A 22,915-nucleotide genomic window follows, 5' to 3' on the forward strand; every position below is an offset into this window, starting at 1 on the left:
ACATCATGACAACTTCTATTAGTTCATTTGTATGTAAAGTGAGAGAGAGAGAGAGAGAGAGAGAGAGAGAGAGAGAAATTGTCACTCCTCCCTCACCAAATCCCATTGCAGTTAAAATACTAATAATAATGATAATAAAAGAACAACAACAACTCCAACAACAACGACACAAACAATAAACATTATACACACACGGGACGGACCAACACGACAGGTGACCTACTACACACATTGACACGAGGAAGGAAGGAAGGAAGGAAGGAAGGAAGGAAGGAAGGAATAAAGGTAGGTAGGTAGGAAGGGAAGGAAGGGGAAGAAGAGGGAAGGAAGGGAAGGAAGGAGGAAGGAAGGAGGAAGGGAAGGAAGGAAGGTGAAAGGAAGGGAAGGAAGGAAGGGAAGGAAGGTAGAGAGGGAAGGGGAAGGGAAGGAAGGGAAGGAAGGGAAGAGGAAGGGAAGGGAAGGGAAGGAAGGGGAAAAGAAGGAAGGGAATAAAGGTGGGTGGGCGGGAAGGGAAGGGAAGGAAGGAAGGAAGGAAGAAAGGGAAGGAAAGGAAGGAAGGAAGGTAGAAAGGAAGGGAAGGAAGGAAGGAAGGTGAAAGAAAGGAAAAGGAAGGAAGGAAGGAAGGAAGGAAGGAAGGAAGGAAGGAAGGAAGGAAGAAAGGAAGGAAGGAAGGAATATATCAGAAATGTAAACAGGAATGGGGAGGAGAAAAAAGAGGGGAAGAGGTGTAGGTGAAGATTAAATAGGACTTATATGCCAGCCATTAGTGAGGGGAACTGAGAGAGAGAGAGAGAGAAAGAGAGAGAGAGAGAGAGAGATATGACCCTCACCTTTCCTCCCTCACTTACCCTCACCCTCTCTCTCTCTCTCTCTCACCCTCTTTATAAAGATAATTACACGACATTACGTTTTTAACCCAAATAATTGATTTGGGAGATAAAAAAGGCAACACAGTAATTAAGTCACACGTTAATAAGACTGGGCAGATAGACCAGCCAGTGTATAGTGAGGCGAGGACTGTGTATACTTGTGTCACCTGAAGATTAGACACCACAGTTTATTTCATCTAAAGATTAACTATCCTAACGCTCACCAACCTATCCTAACGCTCACCAACCTATCCTAACGCTCACCAACCTATTCTAACGCTCACCAACCTATCCTAACGCTCACCAACCTATCCTAACGCTAATCTAACAACAACAATAATAACACAAACACACCCAACTCTAGAAATCCTGCCCCCCCCGTTATGACCGGCGTCAAGTGTGAATTGCCTCATATTTTCCCCGGCAGGCAGTCGTATATAAGCTGTGTAAAAATACAGCGCATTTAAAACTGAGTGTTGGTGAAGCTGTAACAGTGTACCAGCACGTGACCCTGTGACGAATATTTCCAGGTTACTTTTAAATCTACGACCGCATGTCACTTTATTTTGATCACACGCGTGTGTGTGTGTGTGTGTGTGTGTGTGTGTGTCCGTATCTTTTCATTAAAAGGTCAGAGAAATATGTGGGTGTTCTTTTTGTACATAAATTCGCAGCGCAAAATAAGGATCTCTGGTGAGTGTTTTTCATCCAATTCTTTCAGTGAAAATAATGACTGCAATTAACTCTTGTAGGAATAGAGAGAGAGAGAGAGAGAGAGAGAGAGAGAGAGAGAGAGAGAGAGACTCCCACGCACCACACATCCCCTATTCAGATCCCATGGAGTGAGGCGGCTGTGGTATTATTTGGCCATGAATGCAGCTGCCAGCCCCGTTCCCCATCTCTTCCTCCCCACCTGAAGTTATCAACATCCTCCCACCAACAATACGGGACCAACCCACAACTGAGATACAAAAGTGACAAATCCAACTTGGAAGGAATGAAAACAAGTGTAAGGTTAGTGGATGGCGGTCCAGTGGTCACGACCCATATGGCCCTCACCGCCCACCAAACACCAGATGTCAACGTGAAGTCTCGAGTTAGAGAGATTCTCAGTAACGAAGAGATAAGTTGAACAATCTGGCGTCACTAAAGATAATCACCGAGTATTTAGCAGCACGAACCACACATTACCTGGGATAACAATGACTTATATTAAATGGTGGCTTGTCTAGCTCACACCACCTGGGAGAGAGAGTCAATCATACAGCATAGTAGATGCTGGGTGACTCATATATAACCTCTCACTCTCCCCTCTTCCTCCCTCCTCCTCTCTACTCCTCCACCTCCTTTCCCTTCCCGACCACCAATCACGCTACACATAAGCGCAATGTTTAATATTAACAGGAGTGACGTCACGTACCTATTTTACACACACACACACACACACACACACACACCCTGAAGTGCTATTGTCCATTATCACTATCCCCCCTCCTCCTCCTCACTCCCTCCCCTTCCTCCTCCAATCCCTAACCTCCACCCTCATCCCCTCTCCTCCTCCTCCTCCCCTTCCTCCTCAATCCCTAACCTCACACCCTCATCCCCCCTCTCCTCCTCCTCCCTCCTTCCTCCTCAATCCCTAACCTCACACCTCATCCCCCTCTCCTCCCCTCCCTCCCTCCCCTTCCTCCTCAATCCCTAACCTCACACACCCTCATCCCCCCTCTCCTCACTCCCTCCCTTCCTCCTCCAATCCCCTAACCTCACCTCATCCCCCCTCTCCTTCTCCTCCTCCCCTTCCTCCTCATTCCCCTAACCTCACACCCCTCATCCCCCCTCTCCTTCTCTACTCCTTCCCCTTCCTCCTCAATCCCTAGCCTCACACCCTCATCCCCCCTCTCCTTCTCCCTCCCTCCCTTCCTCCTCAATCCCTAACCTCACACCCTCATCCCCCCTCTCCTTCTCACTCCCTCCCCTTCAACATACCTGGGCTCCTACTCTCACACCCTCTCACCACCACTCGACACACTTCATCATCAATACCGAAGCACCAGGCACTCACACGATGGCACTAGTACCTCAAAAGGTCACATGTGGTGAAAACGTTAAGAGACATCCCCCTTGTGACCCCAACCTATGACCCTGAGTACTCATAAGTACCTTACGTTACAGGTCAACAATGATCGAAACAGCTGACAATACCTAACCTAACCAGATCCCTTCCAGTTGACAATCACTTGAACAGATCAATATGGAACACAAAAGGTCAACCTACGAGAAATCAACAATAAGCAGCAAAGGTCATCAGAGGTCACCATGGATCAGCTGGGGTAGTGTCAGTAGGTCACGTGAAACTAATAGCAACAGGTGATTGACTCTAACCTTGTAAAAAATCACACGTAAAGTTGAAGACAAAAAATGGAACTGAAATTACACTGAGACTTGACCTGAGGCACTGTCTCGATCCGGGTTACGGGAAGAGAATAAATGTACCTAAAACTGCTTATTAAATCCGGGTTGAGTAGTGGAGGCGGGGGTTTGTGATCGACCAGGGGAGGACCAGACTCGCCTTACCTTACCTGTGGTATAATGATTAATGCAACCTTACCTGAGCACCCCCGTCACTCTCCACACACTCCCGTCACTCTCCACACACTCCCGTCACTCTCCACAAACTCCCGTCACTCTCTACTCCCCGTCACTCTCCACAAACTCCCGTCACTCTCTCCCGTCCTCTCCACACCTCCCGTCCTCTCCACACTCCGTCACTCTCCACACCTCCGTCACTCTCTACTTCCGTCACTCTCCACACCGTCACTCTCCGCACCATCTATCCCACCTGCCTATAATGAGCGTGGTCACGGAGGTACAGGTGAGGTGGGGGACATGAGCTACGGGCTGGTGAGGTGGAACACGGACCTGAGTGAGGTGGAGACACGGACCCTGAGTGAGGTGGGGACACGGACACAGGAGGTGGGGCGCAAGAACACACGGACACAGGTGAGGTGGGGACACCGAGACCTGAGTGAGGTGGAACACGGACACAGGTGAGGTGGAACACGGACTGGGTGAGTGGGGACACGGACGCTGAGTGAGGTGGGGACACGGACACAGGTGAGGTGGGGACACGGACACAGGTGAGGTGGGGACACGGACACAGGTGAGGTGGGGACACGGACACAGGTGAGGTGGGGACACGGACACAGGTGAGGTGGGGACACGCAAGGCCGCCCGTGTCCTAATATTCGACAAATCTGTTTACGGTAGAGTCTCAGTGTAAATCCAGCGCCATTATCTGCTGTTATCTTTGAATCATTCTTGAAGTGAGTCAATCAGATACGTTTTCATATTTCCTTGAAATTAACCACCCCAATGTTAACCTAATCTAACCTGATTCAACCTAATCTAACCCAACCCAACCTAACTTAACCCAACCCCGCTTAACGTAACGTAATGCAACCCCCAATGTAGCGTAAAGGTAGTTAATCTTCAGGTGATTCAACTGAACTTAAGAAGGTCAGGTGCCGTCGCCTTTAATTAAAGGTACAAATTGTTGGCGATTGATTACTTACAAGGAGGGGGAAGTGAGAGGAGTGAGAGAGTGGAGGACAAGTAACAAAATAAACACGCTTACTCTCTTTCTCTCTCTACCTCTCTCTCTCGTTGTCTCTTCCCCTGCTTCTCTCTCTCTCTCATTCGTCGTGTCTCCCTCTGTTTCTCTCTCCCTCAGTCTGAATTTTTTCCTAGGTGTCAATCACTCACTCATTCTCTCTATCTTCCCCTCGTTCTCTTTCCGCTTTTTTTTTATACTTTCTGGGTCACTCTTTCTCTCTCTTATTCTTTTTCTCTCTCTAGGGAGGTTATATTATGCTAGGTCAGGTTAGGTTATGCTAGGTCAGGTTAGGTTAGGTCAGGTCATCCCACGTTAAGTATGCTCGGTACTTGGAACACCTGATGGTCGACACTGGACAGGTATATTCTCCCACGCTAATTACGTAATTGAAAGCCACCACTTACCTTTTACCTTACAAAATTAACCTCGAAGTTATCGTACTGGTTAATGATAAGTTTTTAACCTAAAGATATAGTGATAACATATATAAATCTCAGCAATATTATGAAATGTGTTATTGTTGATGATAATATCTTAACCTTGTAATAAATAATAGGAATATATGTAGTGTTTATCGTACGCCTGGCAACAACTCTCCTACGCTGCCGGTGCTCCACGATGCCAGTCATAATGAGTGAATGAGTGACCAAATGAGGGAGTGACCAAATGAGTGAGTGAGTGACCAAATGAGCGAGTGAGTGAAGTACCGTGTGGTCGACGCTGGTTAAGGAAGTATTTTGTCGTGTCGTGTCAACATTATCAACCGTGACCACGACTACACCTCAACATAAATCACTCACACACACACACACACAACACACACACACACATACACACACATACACACACACACTCACACTCACACACACCAAACAGATGACAAGTGAGAAAAAATTGGATAACTGCCTCTAGAATTCCTCGCCCTTCCTCTGTTTCTTCCTTCTCACTTAACTCCCTTCATCCTTCCTTTCCTTCTCTACCTATGTAATTCTCTCCTTCCTTCCTTCGACGACACTGGCTAGATAACAGGACATTGGCCCAGAGCCTGAGACTGCCAGGCAGGTGGGGGTGGCACTGAGGGTACCAACAGGGCAGTGACTAGAGGGATTAGGTTAGGTTCAAGGCCTTGGAGCTATCAGTAGACTCATTCAATCACTCACATCGCTACTGAATACAATTGCTTAGTCTCTCGAACACGGTGATTTAACCCCTTGAGTACAATGATTTAATCTCTAAAGTACGATGACTTAACCCCTTCAGTACGATGACTTAACCCCTTCAGTACGATGACTTAACCCCTTCAGTACGATGACTTAACTCCTTGAGTTCGGTCTGTTCACTCTTTGAATACGTTCACTCTGAGTGTGTGTGTGTGTGTGTGTGCGCTCCTGATGTACTCATAACCTCGTACACTAATGGTACTTTGTGGTTACTGTTAGTGACCCTGTTATTATCTGTTGCAACCTGTTATTATTACCTGTGATCATCACGCCGGGGTCCTCAGTGATCACGCTGACCATTGATTAGTCGACACGTAACTACCAACTGACGTCAGTACTGAGGTCACCCGTGATTGGTGGTGTAATAATCCATTACGTCATCAAGAGAGCTACCTAGCTATTAGTCGGTGTACTGCCACATGACGTCATCTACAAAGCTACCTTGGTATTGGTCGATATACTCTCACATGACGTCATCTGCAAGGCTACCTTGCTATTGGTTGGTGTACTGCTCATGGCGTCATGTGCAGTTACTTTACTATTGGTCGGTGTAATACTTTAAGGACAACACAATGTGAGCAAATTACGTCAACCCTAAAGTTACCACATGTTTGGTCGTTCAAAATCGGATTATGTGACACTGAAGACTGATTTCTGATTGGTCCATCAAGGCTGTCTAATTTTAGCATTAGGCTAGGTTAAGTTAGGTTAAGTCACGGTAGTTATATTTCAGGTGAAACAAGCTAGGGAGGTTAATCTTCAGGTGATGAAAAAGTCGAATATTATTAAAACCTTAAATAAAGAAGTCTCCCATAACAGAAAAAACCTGAATCACGTTTTCTTTCTTACTTTCCCTTATCCGTTTTCTATACAATTTGGTTTATGGTTGATGCAAAGTTACTCTGACGTTTCTTTTGTTCTGTAAGTTTCCCCATTCTGATAATGTTTCTCTCAATAAGACGTTCCATTGCTGTTAAATTTCCCGCCTTTCAAAACCTCTGGGCCTTATAATGAGTGTGAGGGGATGATGAAAGAGGTATTAATGAATAAAACTGAGAATAGGACAGACAGAGACAGAAACTTCCTCTGGCTAGAAAAATACCATCCCCTGGACCCCCTCTCCCCTTAACTCTTGAGTGCTTAGGAATCATGCTTCGATACTATCTGGGTTCACACATCACAGAGAGAGAGGATTGGTAACACTAACTGTACCAGGTGGAAATGTGGGCAACAGTACATAGCATAGGGGAAATTTTGAAGTACCGTGGGAAAAGCTGCATAGTGTGGGAAAGTTGTTAAGTACCGTGGGAAAAGCTGCATAGTGTGGGAAAGTTGTTAAGTACCGTGGGAAAAGCTGCATAGTGTGGGAAAGTTGTTAAGTACCGTGGGAAAAAGCTGCATAGTGTGGGAAAGTTGTTAAGTACCGTGGGAAAAAGCTGCATAGTGTGGGAAAGTTGTTAAGTACCGTGGGAAAAAGCTGCATAGTGTGGGAAAGTTGTTAAGTACCGTGGGAAAAAGCTGCATAGTGTGGGAAAGTTGTTAAGTACCGTGGGAAAAAGCTGTATAGTGTGGGAAAAGTTGTTAAGTACCGTGGGAAAAAGCTGCATAGTGTGGGAAAAGTTGTTAAGTACCGTGGGAAAAAGCTGCATAGTGTGGGAAAGTTGTTAAGTACCGTGGGAAAAAGCTGCATAGTGTGGGAAAAGTGTTCATTAAGGGGAGTTTGTAAGTGTCAAGGTACAAAGGAGGATTATGTTTCACTTGGCGGTGATAAGTGTAAGAGTGACAGGGAGAGTAATGTGCTGGCTGGTGTGATGGTATTAAAAAGAGAGAGATATTGACAGTTTATTGCTCTCTCTCTCTCTCTCTATCTCTATCTATCTCTCTCTCTCTCTCTCTCTCTCTCTCTCACCAAATTATTCACTCACTATCGTATCTAATCCATCTTTCACAGGGCAAACGTTTCCTTTCTTTTTCGCTCTCACTCCCACATTCACTCACTTTCTCTCTTTTCTCTTTCACTCACTCACTTTCTCTCCCTGTTTTTCTCTCACTCTCTCTCATTCAATCACTCACTTTTTCTTTCACTCATAATATCTCTCACACTCTCTCTTGGGGTTGTGGTGTACCTCCGAATGTTAGGTTAGGTTAGGTTAGGTTAGGTTAGGTTAGGTTAGGTTAGGTACCTTGCAAACCCCACATATATCATATGTCATCTTTTCCAATTCCTTTTCCTACCTCCGTCCTTCCCCTCTTCCTTCCCCTCTTCCTCCCCTCCTCGCCGTCCTCCCCTGCATGGATAAAAATGTTGTCCCTGGTGTTAGTGGGCCGAGGAGGGAGGAGTTCTCATCCCATCTCGTGTACCCTGCTCTCTCTCTCTCTCTCTCTCTCTCTCTCTCTCTCTCTCTCTCTCTCTCTCTCTCGGCCCAGCATAACATACACAAAAACAATACCTTATATAAATGGAATAGAAACAATTTATTTAGCCAGAATAATAGATACAAAATGAACAACAACAAGAAGAGCAACGACAAAAACAACAACAACAACATTTAAATGGTCGAGTCTTTCGTGTGTTGTTGATATTATCTTAAAAAACAACACGAGAGGCAGAGGAACAAAAGCCGGAAGTTGACAAAGAAAACTCACAAAGACGCGAAGAAACTCGTGTATGAAGACGTCCAACGACAACACATTATGGAAGTTAGTAGCCCCAAAAAAATCATTATATGAACAACAAGACTAAAGTTGTTGGAGGATAGGTCAGGTGAGGCGAGCGTAGGGAAGGTTAGGTTAGGTTATGGTTAGGTTGGGTCATGTGAGGCGAGCGTAGGGAAGGTTAGGTTAGGTTAGGTTAGGTTATGGTTAGGTTGGGTCATGTGAGGCGAGCGTAGGGAAGGTTAGGTTAGGTTAGGTTAGGTCATGGTTAGATTGGGTCAGGTGAGGCGAGCGTAGGGAAGGGTTGTACTGTACATCAAGCGAATACACGTTTGTGGATGCACGTTGAATGAGTGTATGTTAAGCGAATGTACGTTAAGCGGACACTTACTGTATACGAGACCCATATTCTCCCTGTGTATGTTTTTCCGAACTAACACACGAAATTGGCTATATACATATGTCATTCATGCCAACACGGTAAAAACAACGCCAGCTTAAGTGATCAAAATACCCAAGCGTTCCTTCCTACCTGAGAATGGCTATGTGCGAGACAAGGTTTCGATTTTGTCATTGGATTTGAGTCTTTCATGTAAGTTAAGTACATATTAAGGACATATATGTAATATTTAGGAATCAATTTAAGTATTAATGACATAACGATTATAGTGATGGCGGAGACATTATAGAAATCGGAGATGAAAAAGGTGGTAAGAGGAGCACTATTTCAGGGTTCTCTCCGCAAACATTGTTATATACCTCAGGGCTCTCCACCCACACTATTATTATTATTATTGTTATCATTGTTATTATTTCCCCTATTTCTCTCTCCATTTTTCTTTTGTCTGTTTTGGCTCTCTCTCTCTCTCTCTCTCTCTCTCTCTCTCTCTCTCTCTCTCATGGCCCCAAAACCCACCCAGATTATCGCAGGCACAAAGGATATGTAGATTAGCAGCTGGACAAATCAATACTTGTCGATAGTTGATGTGCGCGAGAATGTCAAGTATGATTCATGAGCCAGTGTTTGAGTACTGCCAGGAAGAAGTGCCAGGGGAGCAGCACCAGGGGAATAGTGCCAAGGAGCAGTGCCAGGGAAGAAGCGCCAGGGAGAGGTGCCAGGGAGAGGTGAAAGGGAGCATTGTCAGGGAGCATTTCCAGGGAGCAGTACCAGGGAGTAGTGTCAGGGGAGCAGTGTCAGGGGAGCAGTGTCAGGGTGAAAGGGGAGCATTGCCAGGAGCAGTACCAGGGAGTAGTGTCAGGGGGAGCAGTGTCAGGGAGCAGTGTCAGAGATAGTGAGGCAGTGCCAGGAAGAAGCGCCAGGGAGAGGTGCCAGGGAGAGGTGAAGGGAGCATTGTCAGGGGGCTTGTTCCGGGAGTAGTGTCAGGGCAGTGTCAGGGGCAGTGTCAGGGGAGCAGTTTCAGGGGAGCAGTGTCAGGGCAGTGTCAGGGAGCAGTGTCAGAGGAACAGTGTCAGGTAAGTACTTAGGGAGCAGTGTCAGGGAGCAGTGTCAGGGGGAGCAGTACCAGGGAGTAGTGTCAGGGGAGCAGTGTCAGGGGAGCAGTGTCAGGGGAGCAGTGTCAGGGGAGCAGTGTCAGGGGAGCAGTGTCAGAGGAGCAGTGTCAGGGGAGCAGTGTCAGGGGAGCAGTGTCAGGTAGAAGTGCCGGGGAGCAGTACTAGGGGCTGGGAGGGAGAGAGGGTGTAAGTGTGTGGTGGAAGTGTTCAATTTACACAGTGGCTATAACCCCCGACACTACTTCTAAGACATGGAGGTAATACTCTCTCTCTCTCTCTCTCTCTCTCTCTCTCTCCCTCTCTCTCTCTCTCTCTCTCTCTTATCCATCTTTTCTTCTCTCTTTCTTCCCTCTCTCTTTCACTCTCACTTCCTCTTACTGACTTTAACAACAACAACAACAACAACATTAACAAACCAACAACAACGGTAATAACAACAACAAAAACAACAGTAAAAACAACAACAGTAACAACAACAACAAAAGTAACAACAACAACAGTAACAACAGCAACAACAACGGTAATAACAACAACAACAACAGTAACAACAGCAACAGTAACAACAACAGTAACAACAACAACAGTAACAACAACAACAGTAACAACAGTAACAACAACAACAGTAACAACAACAACAGTAACAACAACAACAGTAACAACAGTAACAACAACAACAGTAACAACAACAACAGTAACAACAACAACAGTAAACAATAACAACAGTAACAACAACAACAGTAACAACAACAACGGTAACAACAACCAACAGTAGCTTAACAACAACAGTAACAGCAACAACAGTAACAACAACAACGGTAACAACACAACAAGCAGTAACAACAACAGTAACAACAACGATGAATCAAGCAACAGCAATGCAACAGCAACAACGGTAACAACAACGGTAACAACAACAGCAGTAACAACAACAACAACAGTAACAGCAACAACAGTAACAACAACAACAGTAACAACAGTAACAACAACAACAGTAACAACAACAACAGTAAACAATAACAACAGTAACAGACGGACCACACCAAAATGACCTCAAATTGGAGACAGTTGACAAGTTTGTATTTTTTCTGAAGGGAGAGTAACCACCACCTGCCACCACCACACCTGCCACCACCACACCTGCCACCACCCACACACCTACCACCATCACTACCTGCCACCATCACTACCTGCCACCATCACTACCTACCACCATCACTACCTACCATCCTCCTCTACCACCATCCTACTACCTACCACCACCACACCTGCCACCATCACTACCTACCACCATCCTACCTACCACCATCACTACCTGCCACCATCACTACCTACCACCATCACTACCTACCATCACTACCTACCACCATCACTACCTACCACCATCACTACCTACCACCATCACTACCTACCACCATCCTCCTCTACCACCATCTCCACCACCACCATCTACCTACCACCATCACTACCACCACCCACCATCACTACCTACCACCATCACCTACCACCATCACTACCTACCTGTCACTACCTACCACCATCACTACCTACCACCATCACTACCTACCACCCATCACCTACCACCATCACTACCTACCACCATCACTACCTACCACCATCACTACCTACCACCATCACTACCTACCACCATCACTACCTACCACCATCACTACCTACCACCATCACTACCTACCACCATCCTCCTCTACCACCATCTCCACCACCACCACCACCTACGCCATCGACCAGAACAACAACCATGAAACACAAACTACCGAATGTACGATGACGTGCGACCAATACACGTCATCTGGTGCGTGTTACTGGCGAGTCATGGGGAGAGAGAGTGCGAACTAATGCCTCACTCTCACAAACTCTCCCACAAAGGTCCAACACCCATCCACTCTCACCCCTGGGAGAGTTATGGCGGTTTTTGATCCAGTATGTGACCTGGATATTGAGTGTGCTGGTGGAGGAAGTGGTGGGTGGTGTGGGTGGATGGTAGGTGGGGGTGAGAAAGGGGTGTGGGTGGTAAGGATGGATGGTTCTTGGAGGTAAGGGAGAGGGGTTTGGGGTGGGGTGCAGAAGGTGTGGTGGGTTTGGGGGTGTGTGGTGGGTGAGGGGTGTGTGGTGGGTGAGGGGTGTGTGGGGTGTGGTGGAGGCGTATGGGTGGTGATGGTCGTAGGTGCAGATGATCATAGAGCCTTTGTCGTTCCATTATTGCTGGTTGTAACCATAGTTTAAATAGGTCGTACCTGGGACCAGAACGTACCTAAGGACATATCATCACCAGCAGTATTATCTCAGAGCCTGGTGGTCGTACCCTGGGCCACGTCGCCTCACTGAACACATTAAGTGGCGACGTGAGTGACATGGGTTGACTAAGGTGGGACCTAACTTAGTTGTGTACCTCGGTCGAACCACCAGTGTTAGCGAGGAACACGGTCAGCGTCATGTTGGGGGACTCTGTTTGCATATCTGCAATATTGTGGTGTCCTTGTGTGCGTGTGATCTGCCTTCATACAGTCCGGTTTCACCCAGTCTGCGTTTATACAGTCTGGTTTCACCCAGTCTGCCTTCAGATAGTCTGTTTTCACACAGTCTGCGTTCAATCAGTCCCTCTTCATTTAGTCTGCATTCACCCTCTGTCAACCTTAATGACAGCGATCAATCTGTTATTTTTCAGATAATTAAGTAAAACAAACACACAGACACACAAACAAACACATACACTATGCAAGAGGGGCGTTAAGAAATACCAACAATAACCAACAGAATCTTACTCCTATAGTCACATGATGTAAACAAACCCGACACGCATCGTACGAGGGAGTGAGAGGAGGATCAGATTCTCTCCTAAATCGATTCCCAACTGAAGTGGAGGATTAGATTCCCCTCTACCTTATGCATTGGTAAGTAACACGAGTGGAATAATCCCTAACAAGGATGGCGGGACCCAGACAGAGGGACTTAAATATTTATTCAGTAAAATCATGATACAAGTTTACAATTGGTTTAGATGAATATTAAAATTCCTTTGCTTTACTATAACAAATTTATGTCTGTGTGAGTGATTGCAGTAGCAGGGTGATTAGGGGGCCACGAGAGTGCTAAATGTTTATAGAGACTATTCACGCATATCCACACGCAACTGCATTTAGTGTTTGCTTAACGTATTGTACATGATACATTCAAGAAAACCTGTCCGTTAAATGAATGTTCGTTAAACGGGTGAACGTTAAGCTGGTGTACGATAAGTGAATGTATGTTAAACAGACGTGCGTTAAGCGGATGTATGTTAATCGAATATTCGTTAAATCGAATATTCGTTAAATCGAATATTCGTTAATAAATCATACGTTAAGCTAATATACGTTAACAAAATACATGCACGGCTAACGATATGTACGTTAAGCGAATATACAGTACGTTAATCAAATATACGTTAAGCGAATATATGTTAAGAGAATATACGCTAAACAAGTATGGACGGTATGCAAAAACTAAACTAGTGCTTTCCTGGAGTAGAAGTGCAGCCATGTTTAAACAGGAGGAAAGAAGCAGTATGTCTCCTGGGGGGTTATGTTTTACCAGGGACGGCGTCGTTGATCGTTATCAGAAAAGACGCGAGGAGGCGCCACCACCACAGCCTCGCTCACGCCCTAGCTCCTGCGGTACTTGGAACGCTGGAGCGACGACCAAGCTTATGGGATGTGTCTCTTTATGTTTATATGTTACGCCGCACACCAGAGGAATGGCTGGCTCCCAGGACATAATATTAAATTAGTTTTTACGGCCAACCTTCACGTGCTGGTGACAACAGTGGAAGGAATTGTTTTTTACTGGTGAGAACGGTAGAATAAATTGATTCTGCTTGTGACAACAGTGAAATAAATCGACTCTGCTGGTGAAAACAATGGAATAAATTGACAACTGGTGACAACAGTGAAATAAATCAACTCTGCTAGTGACAACATAACTTCAGGAGAGTGGACCAGGCGGACTAATGATGCAGCAGCGAGATGGTATGTTTACGAGCGGCCAAGTTCTCTACGGTGGTTATTGGAACCCTCAGTGAGGGAACTTCCAACTTCACCTGAAGATTACACACTCCAGCTTATTTCACCTTCAGATTAACCACCTTAACGTTTAACCTAACCTAACTTCATCTATTCTAACCTAACCTAATGCTAACCAAACCTAAAATAATCTGACCTAAGCTAACCAACGCCTAACCTGAATTAACCTAACCTAACTTAGTCAAACTTAATGCAAACTTAGCGTACCCCCACTTAACGACAACCACCTTTAACGTACCCAGCTTAACGAAACTCAAGCTGAACGTACTACATCCGCTTAACGCACAAGGTTTTAGGAACGCATCACGTATGTTCAACAGAGACTGGCTGTATTAGGCTTGTTAACATGTTAAGAAGATGGATGTGAATGTACAGTAGATACAATGAAGGCTGAGCAGTGTGTGTGTGTGTGTGTGTGTGTGTCATGAGCAGTGGTGTGTCATAAGCAGCAGATGGAGTGTCATGAGCAACAGCTGGTGGAGCATCATAAACAGCTGGTGTGCGTGTCATGAACAGCTGTAGCGGCCATTTGGGTAAAATTAGGTCATGGCTGACCCACTTTAGTACAGCGGCCGGCCCTCTGTGTGTGTGTGTGTTATAGTGAGTCCCACAGCACCAAGACTAAGCCGGGCACTACATCTGACCACCTTCACCCTCTCGACTGTACAATCACTTGCCAGTTGACAGTTAGGTGGACTAGGGAAGCCACGTCAACGAACCAGTAACCTTTAAGGTAGGCGACGAGCGCTGTGTCCACTCAGCCGCCAAGTAATGACATGTAAAGGTCGGGCTGAGGGTAACAACACGAATGCTTTGATGAACCTAACCTGGCATGGTGGTATAGTGGCTATTACACGGAGTGCACATTCTCAGGCCCCTAGTTCGCATCTCCGAGTGGTTTACTATTATTAGCATAACTAAAACTTCAATAACTTATAAAAACACAATATCCAGGTCTATCTTAATGGGTATAACATAAAAAACTACTCTAATCAAATGACAAATTCCTTTTCAGCACCCATTAAAAAACCCTTATTGAAGCTCCACCACACGAATGATCACCTACATAATGCTAGCAATGGAGGCTATATAACTCCTTCACTACTGGCTGCTAACGTCACAAGATTTCCTTCAGTAGAGAGACATCCCCCGTACTCAAGGGTTAAAGTCACGAATCTGAAGGTGGAGTTGACTTCCTGGCAGTCTTCCCTCATGAGTGTCTTGAAGCGAGATATTTAGACACTCTTAACCTTCCTGACCTCCCCCGGATGTCTCACCAACACACACACACGTCAACCCCACATTAGCGCAGCACTCAAATCTTTTAAGTTCTATTGAAAAATATCGAAGGAGTTTATTAGCGGCGAGGACAAGGTGAAAGGCTGATAATGACACTCTTGATAAACAGCTAAGCTAGTGTCACTACTGAGGGCCGGTGTGTCACTACTGAGGGCCGGTGTGTCACTACTGAGGGCCGGTGTGTCACTACTGAGGGCCGGTGTGTCACTTATGAGAGCCGCTGTGTCATTTATGAGTGCCGATGTGTCACTTATGAGGGCAGGTGTGTCACTTATGAGGGTCGGTGTGACACTAAAGAGGGCCGATGTGTCACTTATGAGGGCAGGTGTGTCACTTATTAGGGCAGGTGTGTCACTTATGAGGGCAGGTGTGTCACTTATGAGGGCAGGTGTGTCACTTATGAGGGTCGGTGTGACACTAAGGAGGGCCGATGTGTCGCTACATAATTACTACTACTACCGACACAACACGGATAATCAACCTAACCTAACCTAACCTAACTCTCTCCCCGGTAACGTTTGGGTGTTTGATCATGGAAAATAAGCTGGGGTGTCTAATCTTCAGGTAATATTATCACTTGGTGTTTTTAAAGTACTATATTAGTCATCTAAACACACATACTGTCTCTTACATAACAAAGGTGTATGCAATTATGAATAAATATTTTCAAGACCTTAATAATTTATTAAGCCTTTCCTGTATAATTTTCAGTAATGTATAATTAAAAATTCAACTACAATGTACGTAAGTTACCGCAATTATGTAATGTTATTTTTGGTAATTAATGCAAAAAGTATGTAATTACACGCAACAACAACAAAAATTACAGCATGTGGAAGCGGAACTGAGCGTACTACTGTAATATAATAATGAAACTTTGTAATATATGAAGTTAATTACAGATTGTTGAGTTTTGCTGTATTCCACTCAACACACTGTAACAACACCATAACCCCAACGTCTGAGCTATCAAATAATACAGTAACGGCGTCTGACTCCTTAAATACTGTACTACACTACCAGGACCTGAGCTATTAAATTTTTAGTCTCATTGTCTGAACCAGCAACGTCTGAGCTATCAAATTTTCCACTTGTAAGACCTGAGCCACCAAATATTACACCTGTAAGGCGTGAACCACCAAATATTACAGCCCCCGCCACCCACCCGCGTCCTCCCACATTCAAGTCACAGTAAAACCCAGTTGGCACCATCTTGTCAGGGGGCAGCAATGGTCTTCCCTCGGCAACCTTCTTAAATTATTCCTGTATGTGACGGTGTGGCGAATGTGCTGTGGTCGTCTCGTGCTGCTGGGAGGGGAAGGGAGAGAGAGGGCGAATGAAGTAGAGGGGGTAGGGATAGAGAGGGTGGGTGGGGAGGTGTTTGTGTGAAGAAAAAAACTATTATTTATTAAACTCGACGACGATTACAAAGAAAATCAGAAAAAAATATACAGAAAATGGAATTATAAATAAGTGGAATTATAAAAGAAAATAGGAAATAACTATAGATAATATCACAGAAAATTGGAATATAAGAGAAACAATAAAAAACAAAAATATAAAGGAAAATGGAAATAAGTTTAACATTGACAAACTTCACAAAACAAACTTCGGGCAAAAATTCTGTCGCGGATAAATGAAGACGGACACAAAAATTGCAGTTAATATAAATAAAATGAATTTGGCTTTGTTCGTCGTCCCAAACGATATTATGTGATGGAATTTGGACGCAACAAACTTGTCAAAAAATTTCAGGTGTCAGGGAAGGGAGGAAGGGAGGGAGGGGGAGGAAGGGAGGGAGGAGGGGGCAGGAAGGGGAGAGGGGGAGGGGAGGGGGGAGGAAGGCAGGGAGGGAGGGGGTCCTCTTCCTCCCTCCATGGTATATAAAATAGAACGAGAGGAATAATTTCGTTAACTTGTAAATTTTATGCACGTTCAGAGTCCCACAAACTCCAGTATACGTTCAGAACGATATTCCACAAGGTCTAAAAGCGACATACATACATACATACATATCTTATTTGTATCACTTATGTTACTTGTATATTATTTGTAATTCGTAACCCATTCCCAAAATATGTAACTGTATATTTTCAACCTTCTGGCTGCCAAGCTCTTTCAATAAACCGTTAATTATTATTATTATTATTACATACATACGATATAAGAAACAGACAGACAGACAAAGTGACAACGATATGTTTCTAAATTAGAGTGAGGGGCATAAATATTACCCAAGTAACCCCCTCCCCACCATAGCCCTCGCTGTCACAGGCCTAAAACACTCTCTAATCTTCCCGCTAAATAATAAAACACTTGAGTATTTGTGGACAACAGAAAGTCTCCCGCATACTAAGGAGCTGAAATTGTCAAATGAATGACGCTGTTCTTGTTATTTCGTATGTGTGTGTGTGTGTGTGTGTGTGTGTGTGTGTGTGTCACGTCTTGGGCTGCAGATACGCAAGGTAAACAAGGTCGAGGTTCAGTACTCACCCTCGACATCTGCTGGAGGGCCGGGAGAGCCCAGGTTGATGGAGGGACTGCCGACGGGCGTGGTGCTGCTGCCACTCAGCCCCGCAGACCCCACTCGCAACCCAGACCCGTTAGAGAGCTGGAGGGGCGGCCCGGGGGAGTCTTCATCCGTCACCACCACTGAGGGGCGGGAGGGCGCCGACCCACGCCCACGACGAGGGTTGAAGATGGTAGCGATGGAAGGTCGTCTCGCACCACCATCCTCAGCCATCTTGGTGCTGTCCTACGGCCTCTAGTGTACTGCTATTACACCCCCGGCGGCCACCATGCTGTGGGGCACCTGACTCCCTCACTGCCCACTACCCACACACACCATGGGCATGCCACGGGTCACGTCCACGCCGCCGTCACCAGTCACCAGGCGGGGAGGTCACCGCCACCACCTGGGGAGAGATAACACACGATAAGTCTTGACTGTAACACACACACACGTTATACTTAATGATATATGTGTGTGGTGAGGGTAAGTGTTCACTACCACACACGCCACTCTACCACGCCTCCCTCACCACCACCAACCACGCCCCCCAAACCACCTCCCACGTCACCTCAACCGTAATCACAGGTCGAGGCTTAAATTACAAGAAAGGTTAAGGAGTTGTTTAGACCAGAACGGCAGAATGTACGTCACCCACCTCTTCTTATCTCGGTCTACCTTAAAGGAGAATACCCCAACATACCCCAGCAAGGGCCAACATATCCCGCCACACCCCGTCATACCCCAGCAAGGGCCAACATATCCCGCCACACCCCGTCATACCCCAGCAAGGGCCAACATATCCCGCCACACCCCGTCATACCCCAACATAACCATCATGTGGGAAGTATCTAGACCATTAGCGGGATGGATCACTCAACTAATACGATCACAAAAGACGATGGACCATTACTGATGTAAGTCGATGGCGGGGTGAGGCGGGGCGGGGTGGGGCGGGGTGAGGCGGGGCGAAGCAGGGTAGTGTGGGACTTGGTGGGGCGTAGATGGGCGGGGCTGGGCGGGGCTGGCATGGGTTGGAATGGACAGGGCGGGGCGAGGAGAGGCGGAAGTGGGTAGGGAAGGGTGGAGGTGGATGGTGAGAGACGGCGTGGGTTGGGGAAGGACGGGAATGGGCGGAGCAGGGGCGTGAGTGAGGCAGTATTCCCTCCAAGCTCTACCTCCTCCATCCTTCCCACCCCTCCAAACTCTACCTCCTCACCCTCCTTCCCTCCACGGCCGAGGAGTGAAAGCCAGAGTTGTTTTACCTGGTTTATTCAACAGCCAATATCCAATACAATGTTATCCCGTCGCCTCCCACACGACACTTGGTCCCTGGCGTTCCTGCTGTCTGTCGGGCTGTTCCTACCACTCACCTCCCTCCCACTCACCACTTCCCCTCACTACCCACTCACCTCCCTCCCGCTAAGACTGTACTCCTCTCCTCGTCTGTTAACACAACATCCAACACCAACATATAACAATGTAACCAAACGTAACCTAACCTAACACTAACCTACGTAACCTAACCTAACACTAACCTACGTAACCTAACCTAACACTAACCTAAGTTGACGCTAACCTAACTTAACCTGACCTAACTGGAGGGGGGCCAATCTCCATGTGACCCCCTAAACACGCCTGAATTACGTCATTTATGAGTGGCAAGTAATGAATGTCTAACTGTGTGACCTCCACCACCCTTTCCCCTCTCCTCCCCCGTGTCAAATTGAGACGAAATTTAGGACCCCAGGACAAGAAAGGGTTATGAAGAGATAAAAATTGTCGCCTCAAATTAGTTTTTCATTTTATATATAATTTTGATTTTTTTTTATTGGTATATACTACTTCCCTCATCTGGCACGCCATGGCCCCTCCTGTGCACCCACTGACACACATGGCACTCCTTGGAACTTCTATACAGTATACCCTATTGGTTAAAATAGGGAAGAGATAACCGGAAACACGAGGAGGAGGAAGTAATAGGGATGATAAAGTAGACATAGGAGGAAAATAAATGATAAAAGATGGAGAGGGAGACGGCGAAAGAAAACTATTTGTGACCAAGACAGTAAAGGATTCTCCCTCCTTTATCTTCCACTCCTTTCCTCGATTTCCTCCTCTCCTTCCTTCTCTCCTTTCTCATTTCCTCCTCCCCTTCGTCTTCATCATCTTCCTTTCCTCCTTTCTCTCAGTAACATCATCATACCTCTCTCTCTCTCTCTTTCTCTCTCCTCCATCATCCTCTTCCTCTCCTCCTTTCTCTCAGTAACATCATCATACCTCCCTCTATCTCCTCCATCATCCACTTCTCTTTTCTCTCAGTAACATCATCATACTTCTCTCTCTCTCTCCTCCATCATCCTCCTTCCAAGATCTTTCTCCAGCATCCACCAACTGAGAAATGACGGAAGAGGCGTGTTGTGTTGTGTTGAGTTGTGTTGCTGGTGGCTGGTGCTGGTCCAGGACCTACCCGACGGAGGCCAACCATCCATCACCAGTAGGGACGCTGACGAGGTAACTAAAGAGCCTTATCTCACCAACACAAATCCTTCCCCCCCGGAATTTTTATAAGACGTGTAATGTAAATAAATTCCTGAACTAGAGAATAAATTGCAGGTAGCCAGCAACATTGTCCTCACTTGTGGGACACTGTTGCTGGTATAACACAAATATTCACAAGATCCTCACGTAAATCTATAAGGTAAAGTGTCCTCCAAGTCGACCAATCTCGAAGCGAGCTGAAGGACCACTCAGAGGAGAGTAAATTGGATCAAAGGTGAGGAAATGAAGTCCCGCGGGGCTTACTGGCAATCAGGAGATGCCTCTGATAGTGATGAACCCACAGGCAGGTTTGTGTGATGTATAGGTCATCCTGTTCACACACACACACACACACACACACACACAGACGTGTATTATTACCAGATATACAAATATATACACAAACTTATTCTCATAAGATACGACTCTGTGCTTCTCGCTTCCGTTAAGGTAAATAAAATAAATGTATCTTTACTGCAGAAACAATTAAAACAACTTATTATTTCACACATATCATTATATATCTAGGAATGAGGAATATTACTAGAAATATTCTTGTAATCCGAGGCTGAAACAACAAGTCAACATTTATACAGATGATTCCTTATTTACTTCGTCTTCAATTAACAAATGTACGGTTCACGGAGACTCAGAATAAAAATAAATTCTGGATTATCAAATTTTTTTTTGGGGGGAGGGAGGGGGGAGGGGGGGAGAGAAAGTGACAGACAGACGGACGGAGGCATCACGGCGTATGGCCGCAGTCGACTTGCTGTTTCTTAAATAAATTCAAAGTCGATTTTCCTTGTCTCGCCGCGGGTCTAACTCTCCAGCCATTAACATAAACATTTAAGAGACAATTTCCCCCACAACAAACATTAAACACACGTCAATAATGTGCACAAATACCCTGAAATTCATATTAAAAAGATTAACGTCAACAATGAAATCTGATACTTATTTAAAGTAACATTTTGTGGTGAAACACTTCGTTGTCATTATCCATTTGGCTTTGCTTCCGTTAATAGTGAATGACGGTCTGTTTCAACGAGTATGACGTAAAATATGATAAGCTTGAACGTAATTAAATACATGGCAGAATAAATTCATTTGTGGAAGATCAAGGTTGACAGTATGTGAGTCATATATCTTACTCGTGTTATTTATTTGAGCTGCAACAAACTCGGCGCAGTGTAACCCTTAGGATTCAAGTAGGAATTAATTGTAAACACTATTAGTTGTTATGAATTAAGTAACATAACATTCATGGATTGTAATGATCATGTTGAAGGAGAGTTAAGCTTGGGATTATTTTAAGCTCAGAGGGTCGCTGACGTCGTTAGAATCTCAACTAAGCTGGAGATCTGATTTAATCCACATTTTTGCATATGCAGTAAAAAGTTATAGTGACTATATAATGAGATTTGAAGTAACTAATGTTTTACTACTGAATAAAAAAAAGGTGTTTCTCGTCATAATTAAATACCTGTGTGAAATTTAACGTATAAAGTTAAGCCTAAACTATTTAACAGTTGAATAAAAGACTAACCAAAAGGGGAACAATATTCTTGGGTTGTGTTGAAGAGTCTTGTTTCATTTTTTACACCATTAAAAGAAACGCATTGCTAATTAAGGATACCAGGAGGGAGAGAGAGATTTATGCACACAAGTTAGCGCTGCGTCAGGACAGAGAAGCCAGTACAAGTGATATTTCTTCCCCTGATGTTCTGTATCACTGAGTCTTTAATAACTAAGGTGTCTAAGCTTGTACAGTCACGCAAAAAACTATCTAGAAAAAATTATGTTAAAAAATATGACACAACGGACGAAGGATTTTGACAACCCTACCGAGACAACAGGATTCAGAGTGTTCATTCTGAAATTCATTGATCACCCCGAGTACAGATAGTTTTTTGAGCGGCTGTGCACCAAAAAATATTTATTACTTCTTAAATCTTTAAAATGTTTGGTTATGAACTGATAATTTACACATAATAACACCACGAAAAATGTCTTGAAGATGTTAACTGCATTATTAATAAGAAATGTGTTAGAGGATTTAATACTACAAGTATATTGACGAGTAAAAATCATCGTATAGCAGCGTGAGATGACGAGGTGAAGACTACGAGGTGTAGTAAGAGTGAGGGAGGGTGAGGGAGGGTGAGGGGGGGAGGGGGGCATCCCTAAAAAAAATGAAAGTTATAACTCTAAGGGGTATTTGTAATGTTCATATTTTATACTTTAAATTTTTTACTTAGATTTCCACGTTCAGGGATTCCTGAAAGACGTCCATAAGCCCCCAGGTCACCCCAGGACCAACCCAAGGTAACCCCAGGACCCACTCGGAGGTCACCCCAGGACCCACCCCAGGTCACCCCAGCACCTACCCGACGGTAGCTTAAAGTCGTAAACAAAGACCTTATAAAAAAAGACCCCAGTGTTCTGGCCGCCAGCCTCCAACCAGCCCGCCCCCGCCACCCTGGCACGCCCCCCGCCAGCCTCCAACCAGCCAGCCCCGCCAGCCTCCAACCAGCCGCCTCCGCCACCTACACCGGCACGCCCCGCCAGCCTCCAACCAGCCCCCCCCCTGCACCCGGCACTCCCTCGCCAGCCTCCAA

At 45.4% G+C, this 22,915-nt stretch overlaps 1 protein-coding gene across 3 annotated transcripts in view; it reads right to left on the minus strand.

Moving 5' to 3' along the window:
* The window catches only part of LOC121866923 (putative thiamine transporter SLC35F3), an 88,720-nt gene that overhangs the window by 35,777 nt on the left and 30,028 nt on the right, over positions 1 to 22,915 (minus strand). For all 3 annotated transcript variants that reach the window (XM_042366675.1, XM_042366674.1, XM_042366673.1), the window contains one exon: positions 17,738 to 18,159. In XM_042366675.1, the coding sequence (XP_042222609.1) occupies positions 17,738 to 17,987 (250 nt within the window). In that variant the 5' untranslated portion in view covers positions 17,988 to 18,159. The remainder of the gene's footprint in view (positions 1 to 17,737; positions 18,160 to 22,915) is intronic.

The sequence above is a fragment of the Homarus americanus genome, unplaced genomic scaffold (genome assembly GCF_018991925.1).
Source record: "Homarus americanus isolate GMGI-L3 unplaced genomic scaffold, GMGI_Hamer_2.0 scaffold850, whole genome shotgun sequence".
Classification (NCBI taxonomy): Eukaryota; Metazoa; Arthropoda; class Malacostraca; order Decapoda; family Nephropidae; genus Homarus; species Homarus americanus.